General features: G+C 46.4%; 1 protein-coding gene across 50 annotated transcripts in view; it reads right to left on the minus strand.

Annotated features, from left to right (window-relative positions):
- CLASP2 (cytoplasmic linker associated protein 2) overlaps positions 1-19,051 on the minus strand; it is a 1,425,897-nt gene that overhangs the window by 248,884 nt on the left and 1,157,962 nt on the right. For all 50 annotated transcript variants that reach the window (XM_069214594.1, XM_069214706.1, XM_069214671.1 and 47 more), the window contains one exon: positions 1,557-1,700. In XM_069214594.1, coding sequence (XP_069070695.1) covers positions 1,557-1,700 — 144 coding nt within the window. The remainder of the gene's footprint in view (positions 1-1,556; positions 1,701-19,051) is intronic.

Consider the following 19,051-nt stretch of genomic DNA (forward strand, 5'->3'; position numbering starts at 1 on the left):
GGAGCATGACTTCTATGCTTTTTTTCTGTACTTGGTTCAGATGGAGGATTTAGGTACCCTCTTCACCAGAACGGCTGCACCTGCAGCCATCTTCTCTTTTTCAACTAGGTTCGGCTCACCTCGGGCCTTCTTGCCTACCAAGGAACTGCAATGGCTATTTTGATGACCAGAAGAGGGACGAGGGGCCCTCCTTATAATTTTCTCTATTAGGTCAATGTAATCTCTTAACCACTTGTGTTGCCCCACAGCAGATGGAGCTTTGTTTTCTTCATGCTGCAATTCTTGTGAGCTTCAACTTTCACCTGCAGCTGCATTTTAACTCGGGGTGGGGGGGAACTTCCCAAGTCCGAAAGCTCAGCGAGGACGTGCCAACATGGGCCCTCAACTTAGCCAGACAACGTTCTCCTATCTTTTATAAGTAAATCCATCACTGATGAACAAGTTACTTACCTTTTGTAATGATTTATCTGCTAAAAACATATTCTAGTTGCAGATTCCTTACCTTAGAATTGCCCCCAGGCATCAGATGGATCCGGAGATTTTTCTTCTAGCAGTACCCTTGCTCTGATGACGTTGGGAGTCATATAAAGACACCACGTGTGCTCTGTGATGTCAGTTTCTTTTCACGACTTTCAACGCCAAAGCGCAGAGCCATGAAAAACACTGAAAAACTGCCTCAAAGAAAGTACATTCATTCATTATAGTAGCTTGATGAATACCTGCTGCAGGGAATGTAGGCAATCCTATTGTTGAAGATGGGGAATGTCAAAAGAGAATTCAACACCTTGCATATGAAGTTTCAAATTGGCAGTGACAGTCTATGAAATTATCAAACTCACTGCAAACCAACAGCCTAACATTAATCATGCTCTTATCTTGCACAGTGCTATTTTGGGGATCCTCTTCTCTGTTAACTTCCTGCATTTTTTTTTGTTTATTTTGGTGTTTTTCTTCCTATACAGAGCCACTCATCCTCTGCACTCCTTTTCTACTTATGGTATTTACCAAGGTCTATATATACATACTGATCTTACATTATGTATTGCAACATCATGAAAGCCTTCATACACTGAAAACCTAGTATACTTTAAGCAGAAAAGGAACAGAGAAGGGACCTAAGGAAGTGCATCAACCAGTCTTCAGAATCTGAGATAAAATGCAACTCATGGATGGCTACATTTTTTAGTCATAATACAAGCGATTCTTCTGCTGGTTATTACATAATGAATGAGACAGAAAACAAATTGTTTGTGTTAGAACCCTAATTTCCCAACATTTCTCAAAAACAGACCACACTATTAGCTGCACACCTTACTAAAATATGGAGACACAGAATGACGGTGTCAAAGAACTTATTGCTGTACAAAATGAGACAGTATGGAAATTATTTTTCTACCAGAGATCAATCTCAATCATTGAAGTACCATTTTTCATAAAGGAAAGATCCAAATATAGTTTACGGTAACATGCAACTTATGTTTTCGATTTTAAAACACTGCATCGACCAATATATTTATGGAAGTAGAACACTGAAAAGAAGTAAATAAAGTTCATACCTTTCTCACATCAGAACTTTTGGGCTCTGTTGTCCAAGTGATGATTCGAGACACTGCTAGACGGGTTTCACTAGAGTTTACAAAGTCTCCAGGATCCATTTGCTGTGCTAATGTTTCAATGTACTTGAGAATGGCAACTTTCACCTACAGAAGGATGCACAAATAAATGGCATTTTGGATGGTTATGCTGTGTTCTTTTCCAGAAATATTCATAAACAGACTGTATAACTTTTAAGTTTTAAGAAGTGTTTGAGAAGGATTAATTCATTCAGGTGGTGCAGAGCTGATTTTTTGATTTTAAACAATCTTTATTTTGGATTTTTTTTTCAATGTATATGCAACAATGAGGAACACTACTGGCTTATAAAAGAGAGTAAACAACACTGACCCTAGCAAGCTTTATCGCATCCCTACAATGTCCTTCCACATTGCCTATCGTTCTTAGTCTCCTCCAAATTCTCCTCTCCTCCCCTATCCAGAGTTTACGCATCCTTTTCCTAATTCTGGGTCAGGTTAGGGGGCACACCTTTGAATAATTTGGCACTGTAGGAAGTTGGCTCTGTAGATACTATCTCAAAGTGGGAGTTAGTGTGCACAGAGTCCAAGGGTTCTCCTTAGAGCTTGATAGTGGCAAAATTAGATAACACTAATGCTCTATTTTGTGGTAGTGTGGTCGAGCAGTTGGCGTATCAGAGAGTAGTGTTAAGCATTTGTTGTACACACACAGGCAATAAATGAGAACACACACTCAAAGATTTAACTCCAGGCCAATAGATTTGTATATAGATGGTGTTCGGAAAATGTATTAACAGCGTTTTTAGACATTTTTATGATTGTAAAATCTGTATGTTATTTATTTTATGTCTTTTATGGTCTTTTTGCACCGAATAAAGTAAACTTATGATGATATATAGAAAAATATTATTTTCTTTATTTATTTTAGAGCCACAAGATTCAGAATTCAAGTAAATACTAAATTGTATCGTACTTGGCATAGGTAAGTATGGACCTCTGAAGTAAACAGTAATGTACACAGCTTTGTCAAAAATGGCAATAAGCTATTTTAAAAGTGGACACTGGAAAAATCAACAGTTCCTGGGGGAGGTAAGCACAAGTTAATTTAGCAGGTAAGCAAAGCACTTATAAGTTCAGTTTCCAGGGCATAGGCAGCCCACCGCTGGTGGTTCAAGTCAACCCCAGACACCCAGCACCAGCAACACATGGCCAGTCAGGTGCAGAGGTCAAAGTAGGGCCCAAGTAACATAGGCGCCTATGGAGACCAGGGGTGCTCCGGTTCCAGTCTGCTAGCCTCCTGGGGGAGCAGACCGGGGGGGGGGGGGGGGGAAGGGTTGTAGAGCACTGGTGGGGTCACAAACAGGCACACAAACTACACCCTCAGCGGCACAGGAGAGGCCAGGTGCAGTGTGCAAAGTAGGTGTTGGGTTTTGCGTTAAAAGCAATGGAGGGACCTGGGGGTCACTCTGGCGATGCAGGCAGGGCACAGGGGGGCTTCTCGGACGAGCCACCGACTGGGCAATGATGAGGGCTGCCTGCTGGTCACTCCTGCATCAGTAGTTGGTTTCTCTCGGGCCTGAGGGCTGCAGGTGCAGTGCTTCTTCCAGGCGTCAGGTTCTTTGTTACCAGGCATTCGCGGTCAGAGGGAGCCTCTGGACTCTCTCTGCAGGCGTCGCCGTGGGGTTGCAGGGAGGTCATCTCAGGGTGTCCACATCGTGGGAGTTGCCTGGTGGTCCTCGCTGCAGTGTTGGTTCCTCTGGACTAGAGCCGGGGGCGTCGGGTGCACAGTGTTGGGGACTCATGTTTCCGGAATGAGGCTGGAGTCCCTTTAAAGATGGTTTCTTCTTTGTAGATTAGAGAGAGCCGCAGTCCACGGGGGTTTCTTGGTCCTTTGGGTTGCAGGGCAGTCCTCTGAGTCAGCAGATGTCGCTTATCCCGCTGGAGGCGTCACTGTTGCTGGTTCTTTGAGTATGGAGACAGGCCGGTAGGGCTGAGGCCAAGTCAGTTGTTGTCTCCGTCGTCTCTGCGGGGCTTTCAGGTCAGCAGTCCTCCTTCTTGTTCAGGTCGTCAGGAAAACAGTTTTCCTGGGTTCAGGATAGCCCCTAAAAACTCAATTTAGGGGTGTGTTTAGGGCTGGAGGGCGGTAGACAACGGCCACTGTCCCTGAGGGCGGCTACACCCTCCTTGTGCCTCCTCCCTGTGGGGAGGTGGCACATCCCTAATACTATTGTGGGAAATCCTCCAAAGCAAGATGGAGGATTTTCTAAGGCAGGGGGACACCTCAGCTCAGGACACCTTAGGGGCTGTCCTGGCTGGAGGGTGACTCCTCTTTCTTTTTCTCATTATCTCCTCTGGACTTGCCGCCAAACATGGGGGCTGTGTCAAGGGGACAGGCATCTCCACTAGCTGGAGTGCCCTGGGGCGCTGTAACACCAGGCTTGAGCCTTTGAGGCTCACTGCCAGGTGTTACAGTTCCTGCAGGGGGAGGTGTGAAGCACCTCCACCCAGGACAGGCTTTGTTCCTGGTCACAGAGTGCACAAAGGCACTCACCCCATGTGGCCAGAAACCCGTCTGGATGTGGCAGGCTGGCAGAAACTGTTCAGCCTAGCACTAGTAGTTGGGCTGGTTTGCAGGGACAATCTCTAAGATGCCCTCTGTATGCATTTCTCAATAAATCCCACAATGGCATAACTCCCAGACCCTATACTCTTTATGGCTAACCTGCACTTGCAATGTCTAAGAATTGGCTTAGACACTGTAGGGGCATAGTGCTCATGCAGCTATGCCCTCACCTGTGGTATAGTGCACCCTGCCTTAGGGCTGTAAGGCCTGCTAGAGGGGTGACTTACTTATGCAACAGGCAGTGGGTTGTGGGCATGGCACACTGAGGGGAGTGCCATGTCGACTTAGTCTTTTTCTCCCCACCAGCACACACAAGCTGTGAGGCAGTGTGCATGTGCTGAGTGAGGGGTCTCCAGGGTGGCATAATACATGCTGCAGCCCTTAAGGACCTTCTCTGGCCACAGGACCCTTGGTACAAAGGGTACCATTTACAAGGGACTTATCTGTGTACCAGGGCTGTGCCAATTGTGGAGACAAAGGTACAGTTTTTGGTAAAGAACACTGGTGCTGGGGCCTGGTAAGAAGGGTCCCAGTACACTTTCAATCATAACTAGCATCAACAAAAGGCAAAAAGTTAGGGGGTAACCATGCCAACAGTGACATTTTCCTACAGGCACCCTTTATTTTTCTTTATATGCCGCCCTTCAATTTTCTTTTTAATATGCCTACATGATTATCTTAGAGAGACTCCTGGTCAAGGATGTTGAGCCCTTGCAGCCTTTTAAAGTGTCAGTTTTGTGCAGTTTCAAGCTAAATAAGCTAGATAGACAACTACAGATCTACACATTTTCCTTAAGTGCCTTTAAATACTATACTCCAGCTTTTCAAACCCGAAAAATGGCACTGCACTCTGAAGTCACAGGTCTATGAAAGGGGCAGTGGGTGATTCTCAAAATGCCAATGTTGCTTGTTTTGCCCCTGGTTACGAAGAAATATTTTCTCATATAATATGGAGTGTAAAGGATAAGATGCATTTGAAGGGAAACCTTCCAACATCACCTCTAGATATTTCACTAATGAAGAACCTATGCCGAAGTGCATCCTCTGAAACAGTACTTCCCAAACGGTTTGGAACCATGGCCCAATTTTTTGAATTACAAACTTTTGGGAATTATCTTTGATAGAAATGAGGCTGGTGATTTATTTTTAATTTAACTAAGGCAGTGTGTGGTAGTGCACTATCATTTATGGACAACACATTTTTCATTAAAATGTCCACTTAATTTGCATAGCCAACAAGTTACTTACCTTTAGTAACACCTTATCTGGTAGAAACAATATCTAGAAGCAGATTCCTTACCTTAGAGTTTCCCCCAGGCGTCGCCCTGGATCCGGAGATTTTTCCCGAGCAGTTCGCCAGCACACCATTAGTGGCATGGATAGGCTCTGCACCCGACATCAGCGTCATCCACGCCATATATAAGGTTATGGGTTCTATATAAATGCCACCTTGTTGGGCTTATGCAAGTTTCTTTTCACGACTTTCTATGCCAGAAGCACAAAGCCATGATGAACACTGACCACTAGTGTTGACAAAACTAGGGCCTCTCTCCCTAGAAATCAGTTTGCAGAGTGGGGAGGATGGGTGTGCAGGGATGCCCACGTTGCTGCCTGCCAGTTGTCCAGGCTGGAACTCTGCATGCTAATGCAGTGGTAGCAGCTTTTGCATGGGTAGAATGAACTCGCAATCCCTCCGGGGGCTGCTTTTAGGCCAGTGCAAATCTAATCTTAATGCAGAGGACAACCCATCCGGAGACAGTCTGCTTCTGCACTGCCTGAGCTTTCTTCACACCCACATAACCAACAGAGTTGATCATCTACCCAGAACTCTTTTGTACAATCGAGGTAAAACGCCAACACTCTCTTTGGGTCCAGCGTTGGAGTCTCCCCTCTTCCTTAGAAGGATGTGGGGGTGCGTAAAAAGTAGGCAAGATGATGGATTGGCATACATGACAGGGCATGAAAACTTTTGGCAAAAAGGAAGCCCTAGTGTGAAGCAACACGGTCAGGACAGGTGAAAAGGTAGATTGGCTAAGATGGCAATGCCTGCAGCTCACTCACCCTGTGAGACAAAGAAGACTGTTTTCAGAGCGGGAAGCCTGAGAGGACAATTGTGGCGATGCGTAAAAGGAGCGCAAATCATCAATGTCAAAACCAAATTCAAATCCCATTTTGGCATAATGAATGGGGAAGGAGCAAACATGTGCAAAAACCTTTGAAGAACATATTTACAATATGAGACTTAAACAAACAAGATTGATCAGGCGACCTCAAAAAAGCAAAAATTGCAGCCAAATAACATTTGAGTGCCCATACCAAAAGCCTGCTGGGCCAAAGAAACAGCAGAATATCAGAAAGAGGGGCAGAAAAAGGGTCAACTAACTTGTCTGTGCACCATGCCACAAATTTCGGCCGACAACAGGGGTTTTGGTTGAGGGATGCCTGGCTGCCAATATAATGTTACAAACTTTGGGTGGAAGTTCAAAAGCTGTCAACTGTCGCTGCTCTATCTCCATGCAAGAAGATGGACAGTAGACAGGTTTGGGTGCAGAAATCCTCCCCTGCAACGGACGATAAGAGGATCGATGAACATGCTCAACAACTCGGGATACCAGACTCTCCGTGCCCAGTCTGGAGCCACAAGGATCACTTGAGCCTGGTTATTCTTAATCTTCTCGAGAACTCATGGCAGAAGTGATATTGGTAGAAATGTGTACAGGAGGCCTGAGTTCCACTCGAGACGATAACCGTCTCCAAGTGATTGCTGCTGTGCAAATTCCAATGCGTAGGACTACAGACATTGTGTTTTCTCGGTGAAGGTGAGCAGATCTAACTAAGGCTCTCCCCATTGCTGAAAGAGAACTGCTGCCACCTCCGGATGGAGACGTCATCCGGCAGGCATTTTTGGCTGAGTTCTTCTGCTATGGCGTTCACAGAGACTGCCAGCTGTTGAACCACCAGGAATATGCCCTGCTGTTACAGCCACGTCCAGAGGCGCAGAGCCTCCTGACAAAGGGTCCACAATCCCACCCCGCCATGCTTGTTGCAGAGCAGCATGGCAGTAGTGTTGTCCAGGAACACCTGCACCATCTTGACTGAGGGAAGAAATGCCTTCAATGCTAGCCGGATCACAAGGCTAATGTGAAGTCCGGACTCCGCCCGAGACCAGAACCCGCTTTCAACAGCCAGTCATCGAGAGAGGGGAAGACTGAAACCCCTGATCTGATGAGCTGAGACCACCGCCATCACCTTGGTGAACACCCGAGGGATGCTGGTAAGGGTAAAAAGGGAAGCATGATAAACAGAGTGCTCAAGGCCAACCATGAACCGCGAGTAACATCTGTGGGCAGGCAGGATGGGAATGTGAAAAAAAGCATCCAACAAGTCACACTCTACCATCCAGTCTCCTGGGTCCAGAGCAGAGAAAGAACCCGCGCCAGAGTGAGCTTTTTGAACTTCTTTTTGATGAAGAGATTGAGGGACCAAAGCACCAAGACAAGGCAGAGGCGCTTGTCCTTTTTGAGTACCAGAAAGAAGCGGGAATGGCAACCACAACCTACTTCTGGCACAGGAACTCTCTCTATGGCTTCCTTGGCCAAGAGAGCCATAACTTTAGCTCGGAGAAGTGGCAAGTGATCCTGCATCATCTGAACATAGGATGGTGGCATGGATGGAGGGGTAGCCTTGAAGGGGAGGGAATAGCCCCTTTGGACTATCTGCAAAACCCACCTGTCCGACATGATGGATTGCCAGCAGAGCAGGTGATGATTGATCCTGCCTCCAACTGGTCCCTGGTGGGTAAGAGTCAGACTAGGAAGGTTTGGAGGCAGTTGCGGGGTGTGGGATCTTGTTAGACTGGCCAGACTGCTGGCTCCCTGATCTTCGAGGTCAGTAGGTCCAACGTCCCCCGTCACACAGAGGCTGAGCAGCATGCGTGGCACGATGGCTGGACTCGAACAGACATGGTGGGCACCCCTTCTATAGCCACTTAAGGGGTGTAAAGTAGACTGAGGTGAACGTGGGGCCGCCGTGAGGACCAAGAACCTGGCCGTAGCATGGGAATCCTTGAAGCGCCCAAACGCAGAGTCTGCTTTTTCTCTGAAGAGACAGGACCATCAAACGGCATGTCCATAAGATTGGTTTCAAAATCCCCCGAAAAGCCAGACGTCATCAACCAAGTGTGGTAGCTTAGGGGCCACTGTCGATGAAACCGCTCTTACCAGTTAGTTGGTTGTGTCCAGTCTACACTGGATCGTGAATTTTCCTGCGTCTCTCCTGTCAGCAGCTGCTTGGGAAAGTGCTGCCTGGGCCTCCTCCAGGACCTGTGGCAGCACTTGCACAACCGTATGCCACAGTGTGTGGGAGTAATAGCCCAGCCCAAAAGGCATCTGGTGTTCACAGACCACAATGCCAGGCTGGTGGAAGAAAACATATTCCCTTTAGGACATCTGTAAGGGCTTCAATGAATGGGAACAGGGCATCGGAAGATGAAGCTCCAGGCTGAAGCAGCTTTGTCAGGCGGTTAGTCCTGACTGTCACCAAAGACAACTCAAGATTCAAGACATCAGCTGCTCTTTGCAAAACCACAGAATATGACGCTCCCGCCTCCGGAGCCACGGTAGAGGGAGAAAGCATGCCAGTATCTGGGGAGGTTTCCAGTTTAGTGGATTCTCCCAAGTCTGTACTCCAGTCCATAGGGTCTTGGAGCTAGTATTCTAAAGGATCCAGCGAAACCCTCTCATTCCTCACCATAGCATAGTCCATAAGAAAGGGACTTTGGATCTGACTTAGGAGGCAAGGCTCCTGACAGCATCGCACAATGCCAATTTGTCTCTGTGTTGGAGTCATCAATGAGAATGGGACAGCGCCGGGAGTGTCAGGACCAGAGTCGAGGAAGGTTGAGGTAGTACGACAGACAGTCCTGAATCAAAGCATGGATCCATAGGTGCCCCTCGGAGCTGAGGCCGAAGCCTCTGGTGTGGTACCCCAAGGGGGCCATTCTGAATCTGCAAGGCCCGAAGGCATGCCAGTGGTGTGGGACTGCCCAAAAATGAGGTGCATGGCTTCATAGAACTGTTTCAGTTCGGCAGGGGTTGCTCTGGCTTCCGGAAACTTGGGGAGGTCCGGAGTTGGCCCAGGGGCATGCTCCACAGAGGGAGACCAAGAATGACGACACTCCTGCTCCTTGTTTGGCCGACGGATGAGGGAAAGTCGTAGAACATTTTGTCGTCTTCGACTTGTTCTTAAGACTCGATGTACTCAATCATTCCAAGGACTTGGGAGTGGAACGACGAAGAGGGGAGAGGCTGCGAGCAATCCAGAGACCTTCCTCCCGACTGAGACTGCGACCTGCGCGGAGTTGAGCCTCGGGCCATCATCAGCTTAGGGATCACTCCCTCAAGGCCTCTGGATGCATGTTCTGACGCTCAGAGCACGATTTTGGGTCATGGTCGTGCTCGAGACACCAAAAGCACACAAGGTGCGGATCCATCATGGATATCGCCCGATGACAGGACCTGCAGGGCTTGAACCAGTTTTCCTCAATGACATCCCTCGACACACCATGGAGGTAACTCCTCAAAAAAGCTGACAAAAAATTGAAAAAAGGCCAGTCAAAAACTGACAGAGGTGAAGCTCTCTTCAGATCAGCACTGGCTGGCGTGGAAAGAAAAGTACTCAGCACACCGGAGTGGCGTCTATATAAGAGCTGTGACTTCATACTTGGAACCAATTAACACCGCCTAATGACATGCAAGGGTACTGCTCTAGAAAAATCTCTAGATCAAGACTGACACCTGGGGGAAATTCTAAGGTAAGGGATCTGCAACCAGATGCCTCTATCAGATATACAGTTTTACCTATAAAACTATATGGCACAAAAATGATGTGCAGAAAGCGGTTTCAGTGAACATTTATCATGTGTGCATCACCAATACAATACAATTAAAAGTGCTTATATAGCGCATGGCTACCCAAACCGGATTTTATCAAAGCATTTGTAGGAGAAGCTTCTCACTGGTCCGAGTACAGAGGAACAGTCTTTTTAAAGTCATTAATCCCTGTTTAACTAGGAGGTGAAATAACCAGGTCAGCATCTTTAAGTACTAAAATATCTCAGTTTTGATCAGTAAAAGTCTTCTTGGATTTGCATGAAAGACTTAATTGCCCCTGGGATAAATCAACTAACATTTCTAACCTGATGTTTTCTGTGCTGCTGGATTATTAATTGGGGTGGGCGACTACCCACCTCAAGGACTAATCAAAACCACTGTCAGTGAGAATCCTTACAATCTATGAACCTGAGATCAACTGCCTGGTATCTATGGCACAAAGGAGACAGGCTTAACTTAAGGAAATGTGTTAAATAGTTATGCAGTAGTTAATTAGAAACAAAATGTAAAATTTAATGAACATAATAAACCAAAATGATAAAAATTGAATAAGCAGAACTTTTCTAAAGTTTTAAGCAGAAATAGCCCAAAGAAGCATAACATGCCAATAACTGTTAATGTTCACGTTAGACCGGGGTCTAATTGAAGCTGACTGTGATGGGCAGCCAGTCAGACACACCAACCAGGTTTGTCCTGGTCGAAGATTTTACAAAGCTAAAGTCTGAAGTCCCAACCTACCAGATGGATACACTTCTGAAGCACCCCTCGCCCCCAAATCCCAGGAAAGGAACTTATAGGCTCACAGGATGTCTGGTAGAGGCCAAAAGAATGGTCCTATCCAGGTTCAGTTCCACAGGGTGACTGGGCAGTTGCAAGCAAAGACCCCTTTTCACTTGATGTGTCCCCATCTATAGCTTTAACACAAGGTCAGCCGTAGGACCCTTGGAGTCCACTTCCTTGTCCTGTGTACAAGCGAGCGCAGGTCCAATCCTTCAGGGTTTTTCTCGAGTCTCAGGTTCTGTCATCTTCCACAGGTCCAGGAGTGTTCTAAAGTGGGTGCCTGGAAACATCACATTTATGTCTGGCATGAGCTATTTGTCGACAGGACTCTTGGACTTCGCCTCAGCAATGGGATACAAGTTCCTGGGACAAACCCTATCCGCAATGCAGATTTTTAAGATGGTGGAAGTCTGTGACCACATGTAGGAAGCTGGTCTGGTGTCTGGTGGGTACTTAAGGTACTTACGGCTTATACTAGGTCCAGGTACCCCAATTAGTGTAGTGTAGGTAGTTTTTAGAAGCCAGGCTCTCTAGAGGTAGCTGTGGATGAGCAGCCAAGGCTTATCTAGGAGACATGCAAAGCTCATGCAATACCACTGTAGTCACACAACACTTACACACATGAAAGAAAACATTAAGGCCCTCATTACAACTTTGGCGGGCGGCGTAATCAACGCGCGGCCGCCAATGTGGCCGCACTTCCGCGGTGGCCATTACAACATCCCCGCTGGGCCGGCATGTCGCCCGCAACACAGGAGCCGGCTCCAAATGGAGCCGACAGTGTTGCGGCCGTGCGACGGGTGCAGTTGCACCCGTCACCCTTTTCACTGTCTGCTATGCAGACAGTGAAAAGCTCCATGAGGCTGTGCCAGGGGGCCCCTGCACTGCCCATGCCCTGCGACTCCCCTTTCCCTGCGACTCCCCCTTTCCGCCAGTCTTTTCATGGCGGCTCCTACCGCCATGAAAAGGCTGGCGGGAGGGGGACTAGTAATCCCCTGGGCAGCACTGCAAGCAGCGCTGCCCTGGGGAATTACAACCGCCGGGACCAACGTGGCGGTAAACCACTGGTCCCGGTGCCGCGGTCGTAATACCAAGGATTGCACCGCCAGCAAGTGTTACAAAAATAACGGTACTTTATTTTAGTGACATAATACCAAAAAGTACTAGAAAGGCAACTCTTCAATAGGAGGTGAGTAACACACCAAATATATACACTAGATATCAGCAATAGGCATAGAAAGTGATAGAAAACAGTGCAAATGCAGTTAGACAATAGTGACCCTGGGGGAGCCCAAATCATATACTAAAAAAAATGGAATGCGAACACATGACCCGCACCTAGGTAAGTGGAATGTGTAGAGGGGAGCTGGGGGTACTAGGAAACCCCAAAGGTAAGTACTACAGTGCACCCTAGCAACCAGCAGAAAAGGAGTAAATTACTAGATTTTCCCCAAACTTCCAAAAAAGGAAGAAAAAGAAAATGCAGCACCCAGACAAGACTGCAGGAAACCAGTCGTGGATTCCGTAAGAGTAGGAAGACCTGTGGAAGAAGGGGACCAAGTCCAGAAGTCACAGAAGAGTCCAGGAGGAGTAGGAGCTACTACCCACCCATCAGTGGATGCAGGAGTTGTTTGACGGTAGGATGCAGCCCTGGAGTAGGGGAAGAGTTCCTGGAGGATGCAGCCGACGTCCCAAGCCAGACAGAAGATTGCAGCCAGTCAGTGGCGTTGAAAAGCCACCAACAAGCCTTGGCAAAGGCAGAAGTCGCGGTGAAGCAAAAGTGGGGCTCCTGGCTCCTGGGGACCAGCAAGGTCCCAGAGGGCTCAACCTACGGAGGGAGTCCAAGAGGGACCCTCAGCAAGGTGGAGAGTCCACAGAAGTAGAGGCAGCCCCCACACGAGACCCACTGGATGAGGAACCAGGAGTCACAGAGGAGCTCACGCAGCACAACTGGAGAAGAGTTCCAAGCTGCAGGAGAAGCATGCAGGGGGCTGTGCGTCGCACGAAGGAGTGCTGGGGGCTAGGGCTAGACGAAGCCTGAAGATCTCTTTGAGGAGATGCAAACAAGCCTTGGCAGCTGCAAGAGACGGGTGCATGGTGGTACTGTCCTACGTGGGAAGGCAAGGGCTTACCTCCACCAAAGTTGGATAACTGCTAGAGAGGACCAAGGGGACTATTCCGGACCGCCACCCATGATGTAGGATCCACGCAGCTCAGGATGAGAGGAGATCCACACAGCCAGTTGTCATTGCAGTCCTTCACTCCAAGGGAGATTCCTTTTTCTTCTTGTGCAGACTGAAGACTTGCTGCCCTCAGATGATGCACAGCTGGGGAAATGTTGCAGAAGTTGAAAGCAGCTGTGGAAACAATCTTGCAAGCAGAGTCTTTGTCGTGGATGCAGATTAGTGTTTCCTGGAGGGTCCAGTCACGGTTCTAGTGGCTAGAAGTCCAATAAACGTTGCAGAAGAGTGCTGCTGGAATCTTGCAAGACGAATCTGATGGCCCACCCAAGAGAGAGACCCTAAATAGCCCTGAAAGGGAGATTGGTCACCTAGCCAGGTGACCACCTATCAGGAGGTGGCTCTGACATCACCTACCTAACCTGGCCACTCAGATGCTCCCAGAGGTCCCTGCCAACCTTGGATGCAAGATGGCAGAACCTAGTGACCTTCTGGAGGAGCTCTGGGCACCACCCCTGGGCTGGTGATGTTCAGGAGAGTGGTCCCTCCCCTTTCCATTGTCCAGTTTCATGCCAGAGCACGGACTGGAGGTCCCTGAACTGGAGTAGACAGATTTATGCACAGAGGCCACCAAATGTGCCCTTCAAAGCATACCAGTGGCTTGGGGAGGCTGCCCTTCCCAAGCCATGTAACATCTATTTCGAAACAGAGAGGGCCCCCACCCCTCAAATCATTTGCTCCGCCTTCCTTACTTTGAGCTGTTCAAGCAGCAGGAAGGAAGAAACCTGTCTCAGGGGGAAAGTTCGGGCTGCCTGGAAAACCCCAGAAGGCTGGTAGGAGCAATGCTAGGGGCGCTCTAAGGAGCCCAAGAGTGCATGGAATCATACATCTAATACTGGCAACGGTATTGGGATAGGATTCCGACATGTTTGATACCAAACATGCCTAGGCTCGGAGTTACCATTATGTAGCTGGACATAGGTAGTGACCTATGCCCAGTACATGCATATAATGGCATCCCCACACACACGAAGTCCATTAAAATTGGACTGGAGTTCGTGGGGCACTTCTGCTAGTGCAGGGGTGTCCTCACACACAGGTACTTGCATCCTGCCCTTTGAGCTGGGAGGGCCTGCCACAGGGGTGACTTATAGTGACCTGGTGCAGTGACCTATGGTGAAAAAGGGTGCATGCACTCTTTCATGCAGGATGCAACGGCAGACCTGCAGAACACTTTACATGGGCTCCCCTTGAGTGGCATAATACATGCTGCAACCCATGGGGATCCCCTATTATCCCAATGCCATGGGTACCTGTGTACCATATACTAGGTACTTACATGAGGGCACCAATATGCCACAGGTGGGGTGAAAATGGTACAAATTACCAAGTAAGAAACGAGAGAGGATAATCACTGGGGTCCTGGTTAGCAGGATCCCAGTGAACACAGTCAAACACACTGACAAACAGGCAAAAAGTGTTGGTAAACATGCTAAAAAAAGGCTACTTTCCTACACCACGCTAAATTTCGGCTCTGAGGGCAGGGAGTGTGTGTTGTGTGTGTTTGTGTGTGGGGGGGTGGGGGTGGGAGATACTATACTTTGGTATTCACAGTGTCCTCCCAAATCTAACATTAAAACGCAATTTGAGGCAGTTACTATACCCCCAATTGACTCACAAACAGAAGGCTGGTAGAACAAAGCAGGATCTTCCGGCAACAAGAGAGTGGATACACAAGAGTTGTTTTGGAATCCTCTTTCCCTTTGCGATAACTATTAAAAGTAGTTGTTTAATTATTTGACAAGCTATTTCCTAACTGAAATTAGCATTACTGAATGTGATAACGTAGCAGATTGTTTTACTACGGACTAGCCAGCCCTGCTACAGTGAAAATAGCCTTTGGGGCTTTATCACTGTAAGGACATGTTTAACATTAAATTCCAACATGTCCTACTTTTAAATACCATGCTTCCTTACCTTCAAAACAGTGACTTCTAAACATTTAAAAGGAAGGTCTTGAATTGTCAAACTTGGTTATTCTGACAAGTCAAATTGTTTTTAAACTGCCACTATCAGGATGCAATGCTAGGCCTGAAGAAAATGTTGCACCCTGTCACTATAGTGGATAGCACAATAGCTGCTGCAGCCCACGAGTGAAATTTAACTTACATGCCCTGGGTACTCTTTGCACCATGTATTAGGGACTCATGCCAATCAGGTGTATACCAATTTCATTGTGTCGAAAAGGGAGCACATCCACTTTACCACTTGCGAGCAGGGGTAAAATGCAGAATTCTATAGCCAGAAAAATATGGTTCAGCACGAAAGCAAAAAATTCCACGGTGCTGCTGTAGAAAGGGGACATTTCCTACAAATTACATATTAAATGATGCCACTCTTGCTACAAATAAGACTATATGGTTTCACCAGCTCATTCTTAGCTGCTTCTATGAGGGTTGTGAGAATCCATATTAGGGTATTTAGAGTGAATGATAACTAATACATGCCCAAATCCGTAATAGCCACCCCCGGCCATGTGAAATAAGAGTACACTCAGAGCTACAACAAATTCTTATTGGGCACGGTTAGGATGAGCCGTTTGATGATAACCAACATTTTGAAGATGGAGAGTGATTGAAAGGCTCAAAGCTTATTCGTCAGTTTTGTTATAGACTAGTACAGATCTATCATGGTCAGCAGGATGTCATCCACATAGGCATAAAAGGTGTCCTGACTCTGATAGTACACTTTCATCAGACAAGGTATGAGTCAGTCCTAGGCCAAAAACAATATAGAGCCAGGTTTCAAGCATTTTCTAAAAGGCATGGGTTGACTGTAAAGGTGCAAGTGTGAAGTCAGCTGTTGCAGAACTGACAAAGTATGCATGACCACCCATTCTGGAGCAACTAAATCAGGGCACTGCCAGGAAGCAGGCAGAAGATGATTCAAGACTGCTTGCTGGAACATATTAAGTGAATTTCTGTTGCAAATACAGAGTGCCATATTGGCACAAGACCTGAAACAAGTAACACTGTTTTAAAAACAATACACTTCGATACTGGCAACCAATGCAGAAAATCCAGAGCTAGTGTAGCTGAGGAGTTATGTGGCCTTGAAGAGCATACTTTGCTGTCATGGCCTGAATATGCTGCAGAGGAGATAACTGGCGGATGCCGGACCCAAGAAGAGAGTTGCAGTGGACAAGGTGGAATAGGTTTAGGCCTGTACAAGCAAGCAACAAGTCAGGGCTGGCACAGCTGAAACAATCTTTCATAGAACCCTCCTCTGTTGACTCATGGCTCACTTGACTATTTAGGAAAAGATCTGCATCCAAATGAAGTACCAAATTACAGTTCTTGGTAGCCACTGGGGAATAAAGGCCAGAATGCAGTGACCAAAGATAGTAGAGAGAGCTTTAAAAACCTACAAGCCAGCATACACATCACTTTTGACTAGTCTGAATTAAACCTCAAAAGGTTTAACTCAAGCCACGAGCAAACTGCTGTCAACCATACATGAAATTTGGCCAATGTTTGGGATGAATGATGTTAAAATTGAAATAAAAATGTGTGTATTGTCTGCAAAGATCATAAAGCTGAACCCAAAAGAATCAATCACCAAAGTTTCTGGACAGATATAAAGGTTAAAAAGTGTCAGGCTCAAAAATTAATCCTGTGGTTTAATGGTTTGAATTCTGAGTAGAAGGGGGGCAAATAAACTGCCTATGCCCGCTATTGCAAGTATGAAGTAACTAAGTCCCGAGCCAGGACAGCAATGTCCCAGTTTGCATGAGAATAAATTTTTCATGTTAAATTGTATTACATTGGTCAGACAGGCCTAGCAGAACCAGAGTAGATGAAAAGCCCTAGACTGCTAGAACTTGCAACTGATCAAAAAGGCAAATCAGAGTTTCTACCCTAAAAAATGACCTGAGCTATATCCAAAATCTTGTGTCACTTCAAGATGATAGCTGTTAAACCTTTAGAGCATTTTCACTAGAAAGGACAGCAATGAAACTGGGTGTTAATTGCTCAAATAGATAGCATAGGCTGTGGGCTTTTTTGAGAGTGGTGTAACCAGTTTTTTCCCACCCAAATCAAAGGCACCTCAGCAGTGAGTATGGACTTATTACAAATAAGTAATATTACATAGAGAGGGTATAGGCAGTTAATTGTTCAGACAACCTGGTGTTTATTTTTCCAAACGCATCACAAATTTCATGTTGCAAATAATGTCAGATAGCCTACCATTCATTTTGACCCTTGTCACTCGGTTCCAATAGTTGGCCATTACCTACTGCATACATACCCACAAATCATAACATGCAGCATGTCTGGCAATCTGTCAAATGTCTTTTCAGCTTCTAATAAGAAAAGGACCACCTCCTCGCCCCTTTGCTATGTAACATCTATGAAGAGATGAATCTTTTTAGTGTTATTCTGAGTTTGATTTCTAAGCATTCAGCCTGGTCAGTATGTATCAGCTTAGGCATTAGCTTATCTACTCTAGATGCCAGAATCCTTATCTTTTCTCATAAACTCATAGAATCCTTCTGAAGAGTTTGGCATCTAAGTTCAGATGACAGATTGACCAGTAAGATGTATGGGAAGGATGGGTCTTTACCAGGTTTTGAATAATAAGGAAACAGTTGTTGCTGTAATGAAGGTTGTGACTGTCCAGGAGAAGATGATGGTCTTCATAAAATCAGTTCACATCCTCAGCAGGTGAGGACCAAGACTTTACCAGAGCCTTTTCTATAAAGACCATTCAGGCCCTTGCATCTCTTCTACTTATGGCTACAATTACAATTTTTTTTTAAGCATCCAACACCTAATCTGACAAGATAAGAAAGTTAGCAGATCCCAAGAAGTCCTGCCTTTCCCCTTTTCAGTGGGCTCAACAGCATTTACCGTTTGACCGAAACCTTCCAAGTGAGGTAATTTCTCATATTCCTCACTCATGCACTGACGACTAACATTTTGCATTTCGGCCTCAAAACCCTGAGCCAGATGTGTCCTCAGTTGGTTATGAGAGTCTCCTTGCCATGTGGCCTTTTCCTTCATATTTAAGATCTAGTTTTGCTAAGATGCAGTTAGCACTAACTGTCTCTATCACCTTTACTTGGATTCTAGACGTAATCACCTTATGCCACTGAGGCTATAACATTGATTTATGCTGCAATTCTGCCTCCAGCAGTTATTCTTCAATTTTAGTACTGTAGTTACTCTTGTTCTTGAATTTCACTGCCTTGGCAATAAAAAAGCCCTCACCAATGCCTTTTGAGTGATCTATGCCTCTACTTTCCCAAACTAGATGTATATATGTGGTATTTATAAAGTGTAATCCTAGCAGAAAAGCAGGAGGCTGCAGTCAGGGTATAAGGCAAAGATATAGTCAGTGAAGAACACGTTTCTTACCTAGGGTAAAGCATTATTTGGTAAAAACAGGATCCAGTCACAGATTCCTTACTTTAGAAACCTTCCCAGGGGCCAAACTGGGTCTGGAATTTCTTTTCCCCAGCATGTCTGCGTGTAGGAAGGCGACGTAGCGTAACTTCATGTCAACGCGTCCTAGTCCTAGCACAATCTGGTCAACATGTTTCACGCCTCTATGGGCAAAAGCTAATCCCTTGGCGCTTTATCAGGACCGTAACAACTACTTCTCCTATTTATCTAAGGAATAATAAGTGCTGGAGGACTACTTGTCACCGTCAATATGTCACCCAACCCATATTAGAGAATAGGCATCCGAGGAACACGCAAGCCTCAAACCAAAGGAGAATTATTGTGTCTCACTCCGGTCTCTCAGTGAACCTGCCCTGAGTCGCGTGCCTGTAGACAGGTTTGAGGCTTGCGTGTTCCTATGATGCCTATTCTCTACTATGGGTTGGGCGACCTATTGACCTATTAACGGTGACAAGTAGTCCTCATTCAGTAAGTGACTTTCCAGTACTTATTATTCCTTAGATAAATAGGAGAAGTAGTTGTTATGGTCCTCATGAAGTGC

The sequence above is a fragment of the Pleurodeles waltl genome, chromosome 2_1, assembly GCF_031143425.1.
Source record: "Pleurodeles waltl isolate 20211129_DDA chromosome 2_1, aPleWal1.hap1.20221129, whole genome shotgun sequence".
Taxonomy (NCBI): domain Eukaryota; kingdom Metazoa; phylum Chordata; class Amphibia; order Caudata; family Salamandridae; genus Pleurodeles; species Pleurodeles waltl.